At 40.9% G+C, this 18,519-nt stretch overlaps 1 protein-coding gene across 2 annotated transcripts; it reads right to left on the bottom strand.

Moving 5' to 3' along the window:
• Positions 1-1,896: 1,896 nt before the first annotated feature.
• On the bottom strand, positions 1,897-17,374 carry LOC110057921 (uncharacterized). 2 transcript variants are annotated; one of them, XM_020764532.2, is made up of 3 exons: positions 17,222-17,374; positions 4,844-5,050; positions 1,897-3,745 (listed from the first exon to the last, which is right to left on the bottom strand). In XM_020764532.2, exons 2-3 carry the CDS (start codon positions 5,030-5,032, stop codon positions 2,240-2,242), a joined length of 1,695 nt encoding a protein of 564 aa, XP_020620191.1. In that variant the 5' UTR covers positions 5,033-5,050; positions 17,222-17,374; the 3' UTR covers positions 1,897-2,239. The 2 variants fall into 2 exon arrangements, with proteins under 2 accessions (XP_020620191.1, XP_020620190.1); XM_020764531.2 differs by lacking the exon at positions 17,222-17,374 and adding an exon at positions 8,733-8,890.
• Positions 17,375-18,519: the final 1,145 nt, after the last annotated feature.

Genomic DNA, 18,519 nt, shown 5'->3' with positions numbered 1-18,519 from the left:
AGTTTTTCGAAGGTTTGGAAATCAGCAGTGCGACAAAGATTCTGTGATATAGCGTCGAAAATATGACCGCGTAACATGTGCGGACCGCTTAGGGAACACATCCTTTTCGCTTATCCGACGAATTTCGCTGCAAACTTTGAGAACAATTTACATTGGTTATTTGGAGTTACGACTTAAAACGTGTGACAATGTGAAATCGGTAATTGTATGAAATGTTTCCTTCCGCCTTACTTCCCGCAGCTTCAAAAATACAGGTCCAAACAATACGATTTTCAATCGATCGAAGCCAATGTTTTGGAGGTCATCAAGTCTCGAAAACTGCGACACGTACGTCGCTCTTATAAACATGAAGCATTCAACTGAAAGTAAAACACAAGCTGGATTTAACAGAACAATCACACCTTGATAAAATACATTCTCGCTAAGGACAAATGTAAACGGGCTATAAACACGCGTGGGAATCTTATGTTTAGTTGACGAAATTACCATCCAAAGCAGTCCTTGAGTTTTCTTTCCTGCTTTTCGTTGCCTGCTCCTCCACTTCGTATCTAGCTTTCCATTCTAATATACAAGCAACTCGTCCGCAAAGAAGTCTTCCCCTTCGTCGCTTGAAATATTGTAAATTGCTCTCGAAGCTCTAAGCAGTGAGTTCACAGTTGTCGAACGTGCTCGATCGAAGTTTATTTCGGAGTCTTCCGAATCGAAACTTAACTCTGACTCCAGTGACGAAAAAGAAATGATTCTGAGACAAAACTTGGACGTTTTAGTCCCAAAATACATCGGAACGATTAGTTTTGTGTTCCATTTTCTCGAGCAAATACAGAGAGTTGACTGAGGCGCCATTGTGTTTGGTTCCTGGGTAGACGTCATCAGGTACCGCCGCCCCAGACTCCCTAAAACGCGGTCGTGAAACCTTCAAGCGCGACTTTGAAACGGCATAGAAAATCGAGGATTCAACCAAATTCAAAAATTTCTTCGCCCAAATGCTTCGAATAAAGTCTAGATTCGTTTCAGCGAAAAAAAAATTTTGGGGTTAGGTGCACTTTAAGGATCGTCTCTTTACCGACGCAATTGGAAAGCGAAAAAACTGAAATCGTCAACAAGAATGCAATGAAAACAAAGAAAACAAAAACGCTGACGAGATTCATAGGTTGCTTTTGTATTTTATCCACACAATTATTCCATTTACTACATGGTAAGACAGTCTTCAAGGGTATAAATCCGAACGTTCTTATTGGTTCTTTCTTAGTCTGAATTTTGCCATATAGATAAGCCGCCACATTAAATAAACAAGCATGACCCGAGTGCTATCTAATAACTGACCTATGTAGCTTGCTCGAGTCGTACTGGGGAGACAACTCATTCTATTTCACATTTAAATTGCTCTGGGATAACGATGCTGGACCAAAGCTAATATTAGATGATATCGAGAAAGCATTTGAATAATTTTGAAGGGTCCTTGTTCCTCCGTGTAAAATTAGCCGGGACGTAATCTAACCAATGCAACGCGAGAGTGGAAATGATTAAAATATCGGAAAACCTCAGGCTCACGGGAAAAAATTAGCGAGTTAAAAAAATAGCGACCAAAAGCTGCTCACAAGTAGATCGGTTTAGACCTCGTCTCGTCGCGTCAGATTGGGACAGCCACAAGTAGCCTGCTTAACAGGCGTTCATGTGCAAAGGCACGCGAAGGGAACGAAACTGCGAGCGAGGGCAAAAAAATAAGGAAAAGGGGCACTCGTTTGCTCGATCTCCCCACCTGGAAAATGGAAAGGAAACGCGCTAAGCAGGCTAAGCCTGACAAGATTCACCGAGATCTTAGGACGAAAGGAAATTAAGGTGGAGATCAACTGGTTAAAGAGATTATCCTTAAACAAAGAAATGGAAAACAAAACCTTTCTTGCTGTTCACCGCGCAAAATTTTAATTTTCTAGCACCATTACATCATTACATAGCACCACGGAACTACATTGTGTGCTTTGGCACAAAAATGACTACATCACAAAAATATTCATCTCAATCAAAAAGTTGGTCCGCGGTTTTAGAAACAACGCGTTCCTCAGTTGCAAAATACTTGATTATCGTAATTCACTAATTAACTCCTAATCACTCGAATGTCCCTGGGCAACAGAGACAGTGACGAAATTGCTCAAAAATGCTAAACCGTCGGTCCGATAGTTTGCTCAACCACTACATAACGTTACTCAGATATGAAAGAAAGACTCGGTTAGACAGTCTCTTATGCTTGCTTGAGAACCTCGTCTTGCATGGCTGGGATGAGGCCTTTACGGAAAGCAATGGACAGCAACTCTTCAGCGGTCGGGGTCTCAGGGTACTGACGGATGGCCCATTTCAGGTACAAGCAGAATTCGTTCCAATCCACGGATCCATCTTCATCCATGTCGATGGCTTTCAAGGCCAACTTGGTCTCGTCGCACCTGTAGCATCCAAAGTACGGTGCCAAAAAGCCATTGTAGAAAGCATCAAACTCCAGCTTGTCGTCTCTCTTACCATCTCGCAGATCCCACTCATCCCACATTGCGCGGATCTCGTCAATCAGCTGCTGAGCGTGAACCCTCTTCGGTTCTTCTGCAGCAATGGCGTCACTCATCTTCTCGGTCAGACTGCCACCGGATCGGTCGAACAGCAAGGCGATACCCACGGCGCTCATGTACTCTTCCTTCCTGTTCTTGTGGAGATCTTCCAACATCACCTCCAGCATTCGTTGGCCTCTCTCTTCAGTAAATTGACGATCTTTACCAAAAAGGAATGTCAGCCTGTCGACAATCATCTTTGGCGATGCAAGGGTAGTCATTCGCATGACGTGTCGTTCACCAAAGAAAGTGGCCATGTCAAACTCTTTCTTGTCTGGTGTGAAGTTAGGCATGCCGAACACCATGTCCAGAGCTCGCTCGCCATACACAACCTGCAAGGGCCAAGGTTCATGCCCAGTGGTGATCCTGCAGACTTCTTGCGCAGCTTCTCGGAGGGCTGTGCAGTTGTACTGCTTAAGAACCTTCTTGTTTCCAAGGCGTATCAGATTCAGCAGCATGACGGTGGAACAGGAGTGGCCCATGGAGGCTCCTTGTATAATCAGACTTGCCCAGATGCCATTTGCGCCGTTGGCGAGACATTCCAACTGAGTGCTGTCTTGCAATCCCCACTGGTTGTGGACATGGATCAGCAAGTGTCCGTCCTGGAAACCACAAGCGTCCATCTCTCTTCGGATGGCTTTCATCCACACACCAAGCTGTTCTGGGAGGTACTTGCCAGACTCTTCCGTCACCAGGCCAAAGGGTCGTTCATCTTTTGGCAGAGAAGATAAGAACCTTATCACCTTAAAGATGCGCTTTGGTTTCTTCACCATACCATCAGGAAGGTCACGCAGGTTGATAAACACTTTGGCATCCTTGGCGAGGTTTTTACGGATCCACCTCAGCCTCTCTCGCAGAAGATCGTTGATAGCTTCAACTTTGAACTTCTTGTAGTCGATCCCCCTGTAAACCAGATCCATCTCGATGATCGCATTCTTTATGCCCAGCTCTTTCATTTTTTTCATACCAATTGGAACGGTCTTGGTATCTGGCACCCTATCTTTATCGATGGATTCCAGAAACTCTGAGAAGGCATAAAGGTTGGTGAAGTCTTCTCCCTTCTCATGGAGCTGCTTGATGAACGTGTCACCCAAGCGAGTCATGTGGGAAAAAGAGGCCACAATGATGTGCTTGAAACCAACCTTTTTAATCTAGTTGTAAATATTGAAAGAAAACAACGTCAATACTGACTTTTCATTACGTTTAAAATCAAGATTTATACCACCCAAGTAGAATTAAATATTCGCGCAAATTTACAAACCACTAAAAGATATTTAATTTTATTTAGTTTATTCTATCAGCTCCATTTAGAGGTGCCCTATGTTTTATTGTTATTAAGAGTTTTTATCAACCTCGTTTCCAGGGTCTCTCATCTTACCGCCACCTCTCCTCGCTCGCTCCAAGGTGCAGCAAGATGAGAGACCCTGGGAACGAGGTTGGAGTTTTACGTATATGATTAATATCGGATGTCCCCAATTTGCAGGCCACTTGTAGTCAGTTGGAAGCGAAGACACATTGATAAAGTTAATGATTGTTCGATCGATCGATCGACTGAGTTTAAAAACGATTGCTGTTGCTTGAGTACATACATAACCCATGGTTAGCGGCGTATGGATAACCATTCTTTATGTAGTACAATTTTTCCTTGAAAAAATAGCATTTTGAACGAAACATTAGACGAGGTGATGAATTTATCAGGAGTTTTTATTTTCAAGATGGAAACGGCGGCCATGTTGGTGTCAGAAACCATAGGCCATTTCCGAGTAACCTTGTGCTTCTGTTTTAAAACGAATCTTGCGCAAAACTTTCTTTATGACAACGAGTTTAATTTGAATGAAAATGAACTTACAGATAAAATGCATTTTCATAACAATGGTTTCACACGAAGACTTGTCTTGACACAGGGCAAAGGCAACTCGGAAGTGGCCTATTCTGTGGGAGTTAAACTCTTTTTTTTTTATGTAAACACTTTCCTTTGTTCCAACAAATTTGCATGGCTGCTCTCTGGGCCACGTGAGTGGAAACGCTCTTTTGAATGTTTCACTCCTCGGATGTATGACGGTTGTTGTTGTCGTCAGCTACATGTAATTTCTTCGAGTTTTGATTAGTTCACTGTAATGCTTGTGGCCTCTGTGATTGGCTAGAGCGGTTACTTTAGCTTTGATTTTACGACAATCAATTGAGACCGCTCTAATACGAAGAGGGATGCTTCGAAATTAGATTAAAAATTTGGAATAGTAGACACCCACCTGCTCGTAAATTTTCCATTTGTTCTCGATGGTGTGTCCTCGCAGCTGACCGACCGTGCTCTCACGCAGGGAATTGTCCAGAATGAACAGCTCGTTGTGTTTGAGGTTCTTTTTCTGTTCACTAGCATGCTGAATTTCGTCGTGCATTCGCTTTACTTGTTGCTGAATATGCTTTTTCTCTTCACCCATTTTGCTATGATCAGACGTCTGAGGAGAAACAAATAAATATGCTATGAGATTGTCATGGTAATTTAAAATAAAGAAACGCACCGTAAATGTATCTTTCAAATAATACTTCTTTGAAAGGCTGTAAAGCATCGAAATTAACGTGGTGTTTACTTTCGGATCTAGCAAAACTTAGCTTTCGGGAAATTGGTACGTACTTTGGGGCCTGGGGAAGAGGGATACTCCCAGGAAAACTGGGTGGGGGTTTAAGACCAAAATCTGTGATTTTCCTTACACTATTTACGACCTGATCAAAAATTCGATACCCTATTTAGACCAGATCCTTAAAATCAATACCTTGTTCCAGACCTGCTCTGTAATTAGTTCCCTTGTTCACTTATTTTGGTTAGAAAAGAAATCGCGGAAGGAAGAAAAGCCGGCAGGAAAAGCAAAAAACAAACAAACAAACAAACAAACAAAACAAAACAAAACAAAAAACAAAACAAAACAAAAACCGGGGCCCCCCTTAGCTAAAGGTCTGGATCCGTCTCAGGTTCAGACCGATGTTAAAGGCATTGTGGTGGGCTATTGTTGATGGTGTTCTCGATAAGGATGAAAAAAAGTAGCTGCTTCTACAAAACATACTCAAATCAAGACTAGAGTGCAAAAACCATACCCTATTTGAGACCAAAATGGACAAAATTGATAACCTATTCCTGGCAAAACAGTTGAAAACCATAACCTTCGAGGCCGCACATCTATATAACCCGTATGTGTGTATAAGCTCTCGAGAAGAAGGGATAAAATCTTGCAATTGTGAAGAATTTATTTTACACCAGACAGAGAAATTTATATGGCCTTTATAATAAGGGTCCGATCTAAACCGAATATCAGATCTTTATGGATCAACACGTGTCTGTTATCTCCATCGTTTCTCGTGGCAATTCAAATTTCGTTTGAGGTCGAAATATGGAAAAGAAATTGAATAAAAACGACGTACTTTGACTCTTCTCTGTGTTACTTTTGTTCCCGTGCCGTTTTGGGGCCATTTCAAACTGATTCCCAGCGAGTTTCAGCTTCATCCTTCTCCCCTCTATATATTCCTCAAGGTAGGAAACTCGAGTGGCGAACCCAGCAGATCGACTGAAGGAAAACAGCCATAAATTCGCTCCAACAGTAACACCCAGAGGAGTCGAAGTAATTTAATTCAATTTCTTCTCCATATTTTGAACTGTTACATATGATCGTTACATCCCCATACAAACTCTTATATTTACGCTGTTACGCAATGTCATACAATCATATTCACGACTCCCAGCTACCCAAGGAGCTTGGGATACCTGTGCTAACGCCGTGTCAGTTCAGACTCACGAGGGTTCTTTCCGCCCGCGACTCACACAACGCGCGCATGCCGCTCTGTCTCGTAGAATTAATTTATTAATCAGCTTTTCAACTGTCTAATTGGAATTGGACTGAAATTTGGTATTATGTATTTTTTAAGGCAATCGGCAAAAAAACCCCTGAAAATCGGCGAAAGAAAACCGCGAGAGAAAAACGGCCGCGCGAAATCCTAGGGGCGAGGACCGTTCTCAAAACGTAAAAGTATAATCGGCTTATGTTAGGAGAGTTGACAACGCGTTGTCAACATTCGAGATACGTGTGACATCTTGCGGGAATATTTGGAACCGAAGCAAATCGAAGCGTTGGACTCGCGCTTCGCAAGCCGTGATGTTCTTGCGATTCTGCCAACAGGCTTTGAAAAGATTTAAATTTATCAAGTGTTTTGTTTGGCAGAGCTTTCCGCTTCCAACCCGACTTCGAGCGTGTTAGTGATTTCGCCGCTTGTCCAAGAACAATTCAGTGAATATGAATTCACTGAGCTTGGCTTTTCTGCCGTCCATTAGAAAGATTGAACCGGAATTTCACCTGAAACCGGACATTTACCTGAAACTTTCCGCTGCTATCGGCAAACATTTCACCACAGTTGGATGATCTCCTATGTCAAATACCTAATGTAAATTCTCGGTTGAAACTCGCTATAACTTTTCGATTTACACCTACAAATTTATATTCAGGATATCTCCCGGGGTTATTATCAACAGGCGATAATAAGACGACGTCAAGATCAGAAGTCCTACACCGAAAAATCACTCGGCCGTGAAAGGTCAAACTTCCTGGCTTTTAGGAGAATCTTTGTTTACAATATTTGCCTTATTACCATAAGCGATACAGTTTCTGATGGAGCTACAAAGAGATTAATACTGAATATTGAAAGGGCACAGCACGATTAATTGTCCCAAGGAATTTGAGCGCGATGCATTGAATACTTTTGTGCGACGCGGGTTCCAAAGCTCAAAATTTTACAAAGAATGTATCAGCTCATTAGCGCTTTTGCCACACAGAAATTTTGATGTTTTTGAAACCCAATTTCTCCTCGAATATTACATCCAAAGAGTCAAAAATTTCACCACTTACTAAGTTTCACAAGCTCTTTAAGTTTTTCTAGTAAAATCGTGTCTAGCATGATGCCTTCTATGCGCAAAGTCGTATGTTAATGAAGAAAAATGCAAACAATGACGTCAGCAAAGATTCGCCTATGAGGCGGTCGCACGCTCCTCGTCCCCAGGATTTCGCGCGGCTATTTTCTTTCGCGTCACGCACGGCGGACTACTCGTAGTCTTGAGAAAAAAATATGTATGTTTGATCTCGAATAAATCACAATAGCATTTGAAATTATACATTTTGCGTCATAACAATAGATGAACCGACAGTTCATCTACAAGACATGTTTTGGAAGTCATGAAAGTTTTGTTGGTTTTCTTTTTCGCGAGCTCGAGAACGAGGAGTCCGAATCACGAGTAGACTGCTGGCAGTCTGTTTTTCTCTCGAAATTCAGCAGGGGCTATGAGGAATGACGCTTTAGCGAAAAGGGGAATGGGGCGAGACATGGACGCCCTTCTGCGTTCGCGATGATTTAACACCCGTTTAAGTGACCCTTAGAGAAAAAAAAGACTAAATCACGAGACTAAATCACGAGAGATCACGTTTCCTGTCGTTGACCGTCGTTGTCCTTGCTTTTTTTTAAACAAAAATAAGATTTGCTGCCAATCAAATCTTGAACATTGAAAGCAAATGTGCATGCGCCTAGTCAGCCAAGAAATCAATAATTCCGAATTTTTGCGGTTCATTATTTCTCATGAAGGCGTGCGTTTATCACACAACCTTTGTATCTTGAATAATGATTAGAGTTCTGCAAGGCAAGGCGTGGCAGTAGACGCTGGTTACAAGAAAAATAAATATCTTTATATGACTAGTATGTAAACATCTGGTAATATAGTCGAGTAAAAGATGTTACACAAGTCTGACATGTACAGAGAGTAAATGATGTCCACCTATCGATCGAGTATCCAGACTTTAGCAAGAATGTCTGAGTTCAAAGCGGCCAAATATCCGCAAGCTCTGTTTACTGAAGTCGTTTAATGGTTACGCCATCAATGACAAAACGAGGATTGCAAAGTGGCATATGAAAACGTGGCTCGGCCGACGGGAATTTATAAATTTATTAATTGTGAGCATAACGGTCTAACGACGGGGATATTATACTCCGAACAGAACAGCGATAAAATTACCGACTTACGGTCCCGGCCTACGGTATGCGAACTGGTACGTCCGTAGTTTTGTATCTGTAGCTGAGCTGCGCGGCAAAGGTGATTGCTTTTCCTACCTGAACCTCCTTGCGTGCACGGTTGAAATTGTTGATAGCTTCACTTCAAAGATGGCAGAAGCAGTCCCTGCTGTCGCTGTCCAAGCCGAAGTGTGGAGCTTTCATTCGGAGCTTGCATTTACTTTATTTACCGTTTAGACTGCGATTCCTGATTGGTCAAAAATGATCACCTTTCCGGCATTCGTACACGTCACGTACCCTCTATGCACGTGGGAGTGTGAAGGGTTTGTACAAACAGTCCCTCAAAACAACAGGCAAGTCAAAAGAAAGGATTAGGGAAATATCACGATACAAAAACGTCTTCTGATTGGTTCAAACTATTCACCTCTCTGACTCTTGATCTTACGTAGGCGTAATTTAAAATCATTGCAAAATAAATCAGTCCTCAAGGGCAAACAAGAAAAACAACAAAGGTAGGCGTCAGTTGTCTTTTCCACCCACCCAAAACATAACTTGCTACAGCTCGCGGCACATAAAGCATACTTTCACGAGCACTTTTCTCTCCATGCAACACTTTTCTTTCCATGCAAAACTTGGATTCGTGTTTATGAACTGAGACGCTGTCATGCAAGTCGATTATTTGTGGATCATTTGACTTTTGAGGAGGGAGGAGGAGGGGAGGAAGTTATTTGGTACAGGCAGGCATTTTTTTAAAGCCCTTTCATGCACTAATAATTTTTTTCTCAGAGCGCGTGTATGCCTGATTTTGTGTTCTCTGTGTAACATGCTTTTTTGGCTTTTGAATATGTTTTTTTCGGCAATGATCGTGTGCATGAAATTTTTTTGGTACAAGTATACTTTCATGTGGAATTAGACATGTGGACTAAATCATCACGTACGAACTCACGTACCCTCGTACAGCAAGCTCAGTTTTAGCAGATGTGTTCGGTAGCAATTAACACAGTCCTACCGGATGCTTGATAGGAACAGCACGTGAATGAGAGCGGAAATGCATTCAATAACACTTTCAATGTTTATCGCCACGATAACAAAAGACATCGTCGAATTGACGCTTTGAAAATAGAGCAGCCGAAAATCTTGTTAACAAAGGCTTGTGTATCCCTAATATATTACAAATTCGTATCCCGTCTCTCCAGACATCGGTTTGCAAGAAAATGGGCTAGTTTCCCCTGACGGAGAAACAGATATTTAGTGCAAGCATGCAGATATAATTGCCACGTGGGAGGTGACCCTCGACATTTTTGATAATTTTTTTTGGTATTTTCGTTAAGGGCCTGCCGAACGTTTGAAGAGCTTTTGAAACTTAGTAATTGGTGAAATGCTTGGCTCTTTGGATGTAGCATTCCGAAGAGAAATTCATTTTCAAAAACTGCAAAATTTCTGGGTGCTTCGAAAGCGCTAATAAGGTCATGCATATTTTGTACAAATTTTGATTTTTAATCCCGCGTCGCACAAATTAAAAAGTATTCAATACACGTCGGGCCAAAATTCCTTAGAACAGTTAATCATGCTATGCCCCTTCAATATTCAGACCTAATATTTTTTGTAGCTCGATCAAAAACTTAATGGCTTGAGCTAATGAGGCAAGAACAAAGATTCCCCAATTCCAGGCTCTAAAATTAAAACGAGGAGATGTCAAGGACTACTGTAAGGCTGACACAACGTGGTATATTTAAAACAATATTTCGGCTGGGCAGATCAGCCTTCTTCAGGTTTAGATGATACTAAATTATAACTAGTGGTTTCAAAGTGGAAGTGAAGTGCTGCCCCATGTAGAAAGATGGTGGGAGTGAGACGTGAAGATATCACATGGTGTTGGAGATCGTTGGAAAAATATAATAAATTAATATCGCAGAAATAAGCAAGTTTGAAATTGAATTCTAAGTTGTATTTTTATTTAAGCCTTGTTTTCTTTCTTAAGGCATGAGTCTTGCAGCTTCGCACTCAAAACGTGATAGATATTTTGTTTTTACAAAAACGGTAAGTTACTCAGTGGCTTGTCATATCAGGGGTAAATTTAAGTATTATTATTCCGTTTGTTTGCCTCGGTAGGTAATTTGCTTGTCTCATTCGCCTCGTTGGGCAAATTAGAATTCAGTTTGTTCGCCTCGCAGGGCGATTCACTTGTTTTAATCGTCTCGTTTGGCAAAGTAGAATTTAGTTTGTTCACCTCGCTGGGCAATTCACTTGTTGTATTCGTCTCGTTGGGCAAATTATAATTCAGTCTGTATACCTCGCTGGGCAATACTCATGGACCCAGCGCGGTGAGACTCGTGAAAGAATATCGTCTTCCCCTCAATTCATCACTAAAACGTTCGCTACCCTCAGGAACACTTCTCCAAATACTTAAATTTACACCTGACAAGACAAGCTACTGAGTAACTTACCGTTTTAGTAAAAAGCTTACTTTCGCATTATCTTGTACAAACAGACACCCTCAAGGCTCAAGACGAGATATCAACACAGAAATAGGAGGCTGCCCTATGCGGGCAGCAAAGATATCAACAAAGAAATATGAGGCTGCCATATGCGGGCAGCAAAGACATCAACACAGAAATAAGAGGCTGCCCTAGGCGGGCAGCAAATATGAAATTACAATATTATATAATTGTGTATGTTGTAACGTAACACATATTTCGAAACTAAAAGGAGTGGCGGAAATGACGAACAAAACAAACTAAATATAGTTAAGATAAACTAAATATAGTTAAGATAAAACAGGTCTCTGTAGGTTACAAGTTTTACGATTCATCGCGTCTATTCAAAGTGTGGGGTTCCATTGAACCCGCTAAATGACGCTAAAGAACTCACTGGAATTTTCTGATTGAATAACGTGAGGAGTGGACAAAATCAAGCGGGATTAGTTGCGTGTCAGTGTAGCAGTGATTAGGATGAGAAAGAAAATGTTCGACAACAGTGCTGGGTTTGTATTAAATCAAGCAAGACCTTCGTTCACGGCTTTGCATTTTTCTTTAGTTTGTTCTCTAAAATTAGAACGCGTGACCTCAGCTAACCGACCAGCTTTCCTTTATGTACTCACTGGAGCAAAACTTCAAATGTGCCGATTTCGTGAAAATTTGTTTTGTCTAATTTCCAGGCCCGTGTAAAACAGATTCTATTTAGTCAAAAATGGTCAAAAGTCTCGTTTTATTTCTGATCAACATTGCTCCATGAAAGTCATACCCTTATCGCCAAATTCAATACCTTTTGAGGGTGTGTCTGAAGAGTCCAATATTATCTTGTTCCCTAAAAATAACTCCAAACTCATTTTTATCCACTTTTCAGGGATAAGTGCTTTCCTGCTTTCACAGTTCTTCAAAATCATTCAGTACTCGAAGGTTTTCAGCTGCAGGCCTTTCTTCTTTTCCGACCAAGCGGTTCGGAAAGGGCGTGAGAAATCAGCGAGACAGCAAATATATTCCGCGGACCAAAAAAAAAAACACAATAGTTGACCGTCTGCGTTAAAAAGCACTAAAGCGGAGCGCCATGAACGAAAAACACACACAAACACACACACAAAAAACAGCAACGGACAGATGCTACGTCAAAGTGAAACCTGCTTATATATGCGCCGCCACTTTCCATCTCTTCTGCATTAACAACGACACTGAAACGATAAAAGAATGCAGTATAACGTGCTCCGTAGCGTCTACGAATTATCAATTGAGTCTGGAGTTTGTAGTCATTCTGATTAATAACAAAGCAGAGGGTAAATCTGAATAAACAAGAAGATCTGTTAGATCTTATAACCGCGCGTTTAAAATTTAACTGTTTTCTTAGTACTACAGTCGCAACGCAGTGCATATTCCAAAGCAATCTTTGATGATTCATTGATTACTGTAGACATCACAGCACTTGATCAACACAAACTCTATTACCGCACCATCAGTCGTAGCCGTTGTGACATCTCCGATGACGTAGTAGTCTTAATCTGGAACTTTCTTCGGGATATGTATGGGCATGAAGATACGAACATTATTACAAACCGCTTTCTTTCTTTAAAGTCACGATTAAATTTAATTGTTTTTTCCCTTGAGTTAAGGGTTAGCAAAGAAGTCACACGAGTTACATAATTCAAGAATTGCGTTATCTACGGCTATCTTTAGTACGGTGGTTATTTCCCTACCAATGACGTAATCTTTGCACGTTCTGACACGTTCTTTGCTTAGCTTGCAAATATTTAATTTTCCTTCCGATCTATGAACTGGCTGTGATGAAACAGTCAAAGGATTTACTTCATTTGCGTAAAACCACAAGAAATACTCACAAAATTACAAATAAATTAATGACCGTCGCTTCTGCCGAAATAAACTTGCAAAGTAAACACGATCGTATTTGTCACGTAGCGAAAGTGAAAGCTGCAACGTCAGCGCATTCCATGGCTGACGTAATACCTTTTTTCAGCGTATTTATTATTCCCTTTAAATCCAACGCTTTGATAAAAAAAAAAGAAAATATATTTTACCCACAAAAAAGAAAACAATATCCGTAAAATTGTCCGTGTATTTATGTTTTAACAGCTTCTGGCGGAAAAACATCACACGTTCCGTGACTCAAAGTTTTGCCGAGCGGAAGTCTGCGTCTGGTCACCGACAAAAAAAAAAAAAATAATAAACCACGGGTAAACCCAGAACCGCGCTCGGCCCATGGCCGCGCGGTTAAAAATCGAGGTATTGACCAGACTACAACTTGCTCAAAAGAGGGGGGCAAGAAAATCCAGCTCCTACACTATGATTAGCGCGCTACCTGAGCCGGCTCGCGTGCCCAGAAAACGATACTCTTCACGCCATAAACTCCCTTATTTCATAAATCGGCCATAAACACGCGATATCGAGCCATTTTTGACACCTTGACCTCTCGCTTGCTCAATGAATGAGTTGCCAGTAATCGGATACCCGTGTTTGCGCGAAGAACTCTGGGATCGTCAGGGGGCAAACTTTGCTAGTCGCTAGAAGGAAATGTATGGCGAAAAGTTGTTTCGAGGTACAAGAAAACGATTTATGAAAGAGATCAACGCTTTTTCGCCGTCGTTTTATCGCGAATGGATTTGGGCAATGTTGATATGTGGAATATGTAAATTTTTGTTTGAATAACCGTGAAATATGTGATAAAACCTACCGCTAAACTCCCTTGCTTGCGTGAGGTGTATTGTGAAATTTACATCGCGTATTAAAAATGGTCTGTCTCTGAAAATATTGCAAAATTAATTAGGTATAAATCGAGAGGAAATAACCCAGTAAAGCCTTTTAAATTGTGTACAGGCTACTTTTGGCTTATTTGAAAGCTCAATCATACAAATAATACTGGAAATAAGTCCGGTGGCGATCATTGTACTGTCTGGGGTTGATTTAATGACAAATGAGTCCGCGCGACTCATGCTGTGTGGCTACTGTGTTGCTCAAAGCCTTTGTTTTGCTTTTACAAGCGCGTACTTCAGTGATTTTCCTTTTCTATAACAGATCGAGGGGGGCTCCTTGAATATATCTCTGAGTATTTGTATTTAAAAGTTCCATTTGTGCGTGATTATGCTTTCCAAAGTTTTGTATTGACGGTTGAGTGAAATTGCCCGACACAAAGGGTAGTAGCTCCTTCTGCAATTTTCGATTTCTGTTTTAGAGCTTCTTTTCTGTCTTTATACTTAACTTCTCGAAGGGTCTTTTCTACCATTTCCTCCGGGTAGCCTATCGAGATCAGGCGTGTATTGAAATTTTGAATCTTCTCTTCAATGTATCTCACAATAAACCTCACGCAAGCAAAAGGGAGTTTATCGGTAAATTTTATCACTTATTTAACGGTTATTCAAATAAAAACTTACATTTTCCATGTATCAACATTGCCAAAATCCATTCGCGATAAAACAACGGCGAAAAAGCGTTGATCTCTCTAAAAAATCGTTTTCTTGTTCCTTGAAACAACTCTTAGCTATACATTCCCTTATAGCGACTAGCAATGCTTGCCCCATGACGATCCCAGAGTTCTTCGCGCAAACACGGGTATCCGATTACTGGCAACTCATTCATTACACCGCATATCCGGCTTATAGCTGGCTTTCCAGGATCAACAGAAAACCAAATAACACGAGCAATGGTCCATTCGAGTAAAATAGAGTTTCCTTGCAGTTGTGGAACAACGAACACACCGACCTACTTATTCAGTCAAAACTCTCGTTGCCTACTGAACCCGGGGGGGGGGGGGTATTCCCAGAAAAGTTGGGTGGGGGTGTACGGTACGCTTCTCAAAACCCTTATTGCTGGTTTTCAGTGTCACGCCTTTTGAAAATAGATCAAAATAAAAATCAAAACCGGTCAATAGATAAAGTCCAGAATCTGGGAAATGAAAGAAGGTAAATATGCAAAGACTCTCGCCAAAATTCTGGTCACAGCAATTTTTCTTATGCGAGATATGCGGAGAAATTTTTTACCCAAATTTATAGAGATTTGTATGGAGACGCCATGCTGGTGCCATCCGTATGGGCACCAACATGGCGGCCGGAAACCAACAGAAACATCTGTCACTGAGTTTTGCTACAAAAGCGTGAATTTATCCCTCGAGGAACTCTAAAACATTAAAATCATACTTTTTCTAAGACATGAACTGTTCAGATAGCCAAGTTCCCCGAAGTAAGTCACTTTTTTAACCATCATGACAGCTCTCTTGGCCGTCATGTGAGTGCCGCGTCACGCAAAAGCTTAGAAATTCAAGCGTAGTGTATCACAAAACCAAGAACCCATTCGGAGCGAAAATTTGTATGAATATTAGTTTTCAGCTGCTCTTATACATCATTTAAGTAAAATCTCAGGAAGATCAATAGTTTTGTAGTTCGAATTTTGGTGACGTCACGTGAAAACCAGCTATAGCTTATAGCTTACCCTATTTGTGACCAAAATGTGTAATTTTTCCCACCCTATTTATGACCTGACCAGAAATTCGATACCCTCAGTTATGACAATTGGGGCTGGCACAGTTGCTCTGAACATAATATATGAAGGACTAATGTTGATGGTCTTATGGATAATGATTAAAAGGGAGCTTCTTCTAAAAAGACATAACCAATTTAAGACTAAAGTGCAAAAACCATATCCTCTTTATGACCAGAATGGTCAAAATCGATACCCCATTTATGACCAAAGACCCTTTAGGACCGCATATGCCTATGGGGCCCATATAATGGAGTACCCTTCCCCCACCCGCCTCCTACTGAACAGGAGGCCATCGTATATTTAAACAGCTTTGCCAGCCTGCGAATACAGCCGCCTCTCATTCGCTCCCGCTACTGCGTGCGAAACGCGAAGAGAGAGTCTCTTTTCGCGTTTCGCACGTAGTAGCGGGAGCGAATGAGAGGCGGCTGTATTCGCAGGCTACAGCTTTGCTTATCATTTATTTTTGCAAATTTGCATTTCCACGGAGGTGTGATTACAATATCTGACTTTCGTCTACCTAATCCTAGAATTTTGTGACTGATGTAACATTTCATTTCTGACCTAGTTTTAAAGAAATAAGAACAGATTGATTCACCATCGCCGACTTCAAGCAAAATTCACAGAATTAGTAATGCATTAATATTGTAGTCAAACGTTCAACACGCTACATGTGCTTTAATCGATGCCACGAATATGTACAATTCGAACGATAGAGTGCGGTGATAAAACGATGAAAGCGAAGAAGGCGATGAAAAGCGAGCGATTGAAACGTTGTATGACTAGGACGATTAGGAACACGAAAGAGGAAAGCGGAAGGCGGTAAATGAAACAAGATGACAGTAACATGCACAAATAGACTAGAAAACGCATACAAAAGGGGACTGAAACAAAACAAAATTATGCGAAAATTTGAGAACGTGAAAGCGAGATAAACGAAAAGAATGCGATGATGACGGAAAGAATGCGTGTACAAACGGAAAAACGCAAGACGCGCTAAGTTCGTATCTAACCAGAGCGAAGGTACCGTTCCATGCATTTATCAAAGTATGCGCCAAAGGTAAAGAAAACGGGTAGTTTCCTTTATGTGATACTCTTGTGACTTTTAAAAACATATAGGAGACGGAATGACTAAGCCGCCATCAGTAATGTCGTATCGACAAAATTTAATTTGTAACAAAAAATTATAACAAAGCTAGAAAAGCCGTGCTTTTTAAATGCAGTGATATGCTTGCGTGCATCATAATCCGATGACGCAGGCTCATGGCGTGTGCAAAATTCCTTTCGCGACAGGAAGCTGGTTCTCAAGCAACTGCTACGCTTCTCTCGTGCTCTCCAAACATCCTGGGTGGGATGAGCACTTGTTAATCTTATTCTGCAGCTGATCATTGAAACACACGACATTTTATTTTCTAGTATATTTTTATCAATTATCTGCGGTATATAAACCTATCGAGCAGCCACTCCTATGCCTCCCCGATGCTATTGTTTTAGCCTCCAGCTATATAGGGCTGTACTCTAAACATAATATATTGATCGCTGAACTTGTTCGCATACAGATCAGTCACACGCGAAACCAACCCACAGCCCCGTTATTCGAAGGTGTCTCACCTGAAAAACTGTTCCTGCAGTGGAAATATTTGGAAACGCCTTTCTTCCCTTCAAGACCGCACTAAGCAAGAAGGTCAAGTAGTTTCTGGTCGACAGAACGGATCAGAAGGATGGTCACTACTATGGATGATGTGTACGTGCCCATCGATGTGCAAAGCATTATGGGTAAATCTGATCTTTGCCTTGCGAATGGCAATATGTCACAGCTGAGATTTTAATTAGTCAGTGTACAGTTTCTCTCTGATTTTACAGTGAGAATTGATCAAAAAGAGGATTTATTATGATTTATTTTGGAGTAACTAAGGTATGCAGGGCCACATTTGGTCCAACGTAGTTAGGAAGCTGCAGTAACGCAACCTCAACGGCGATGCCAAGGACAACGCTTTGCAGAAAAAAGAATTTTAAAATATATTTTTTCAGTCTCGTAATTATTTGCATGTATTGACTGTCACTGTAGGTGTAAAACGATCCCTTGCTAAATATGTTAAGTGGAAAAATAGGCCGTTGGGTTCAGTTCCAGCATACCCAGCATTGAGTCATTCAGTTGCAAGAAAGACGTGTAACGGGCAAAGTTTATGTCCCGCCCATTAAGGGGGATTAAATTTTAAAACAACATCAAATCTTCAAAATTTCCTATTTCCATAAATTTAACTAATCCTTTGAGAAAAACTATTTAACCCCAAATATACCCAAAAATCACCAAAAATTTACAAAACAGCCCAAAACGTGGATATATGGTATGAGCTAAGAGATTTTTGACTGCTTGAAACGTGAACGAGATATTTGCGTTAAAATCATAATACCCAGCCAAAATACGGCCCTCATGTTAGCCCCGCATTAATTAGCATATCCAGGCTAATTGTTTTTGCGCGTGCAAACTGCGTAACTCAGATCGCAATATCATCCCACTTTAGACGCCATCGAAAAACTTTGCGCGAGTGTTAAACCACAAACTCACGAACTTTACGACATAGAACCTTGCGTGATAAAAATGTATCGTTGTGTATCCTTACAATAGAGGCGTTGCAATTGATGTGTGAAGTATTAAAATTTAGTAAAAATTGAACATTGCTAGTTTAACCTAACCCAAAGTACTAGTTTACGCTGCTTTTCATGGAATTACCTGCCTTTCCGTTTCGGATATTGGTTTGAGTTCATTCGTCTGGAAGTCAATGCCAATCCATTTCGCTGATAAACAATTTTGTGCACATATGAACAACAACAACAACAACAACAACAACAATCTTTATTTCGTGCCCAGAAAAATTTTACAATAAAAATAAATACATGCAATGTGA

This window comes from Orbicella faveolata, unplaced genomic scaffold (genome assembly GCF_042242905.1).
Source record: "Orbicella faveolata isolate gen_17 unplaced genomic scaffold, um_ofav_v1 contig_12, whole genome shotgun sequence".
Classification (NCBI taxonomy): Eukaryota; Metazoa; Cnidaria; class Anthozoa; order Scleractinia; family Merulinidae; genus Orbicella; species Orbicella faveolata.
This window is presented reverse-complemented; position numbering and strand designations above follow the sequence as displayed.

What these genes read in the sequence shown, in the direction of transcription:
- LOC110057921 (XM_020764532.2), bottom strand. Translation starts at nt 5,032, where the DNA reads ATGGGTGAAGAGAAAAAGCATATTCAGCAACAAGTAAAGCGAATGCAC. An exon ending in AATGGAAAATTTACGAGCAG is followed by an intron (nt 3,746 to 4,843) that starts GTGGGTGTCTAC and finishes ATTTACAACTAG; the next exon opens with ATTAAAAAGGTTGGTTTCAA.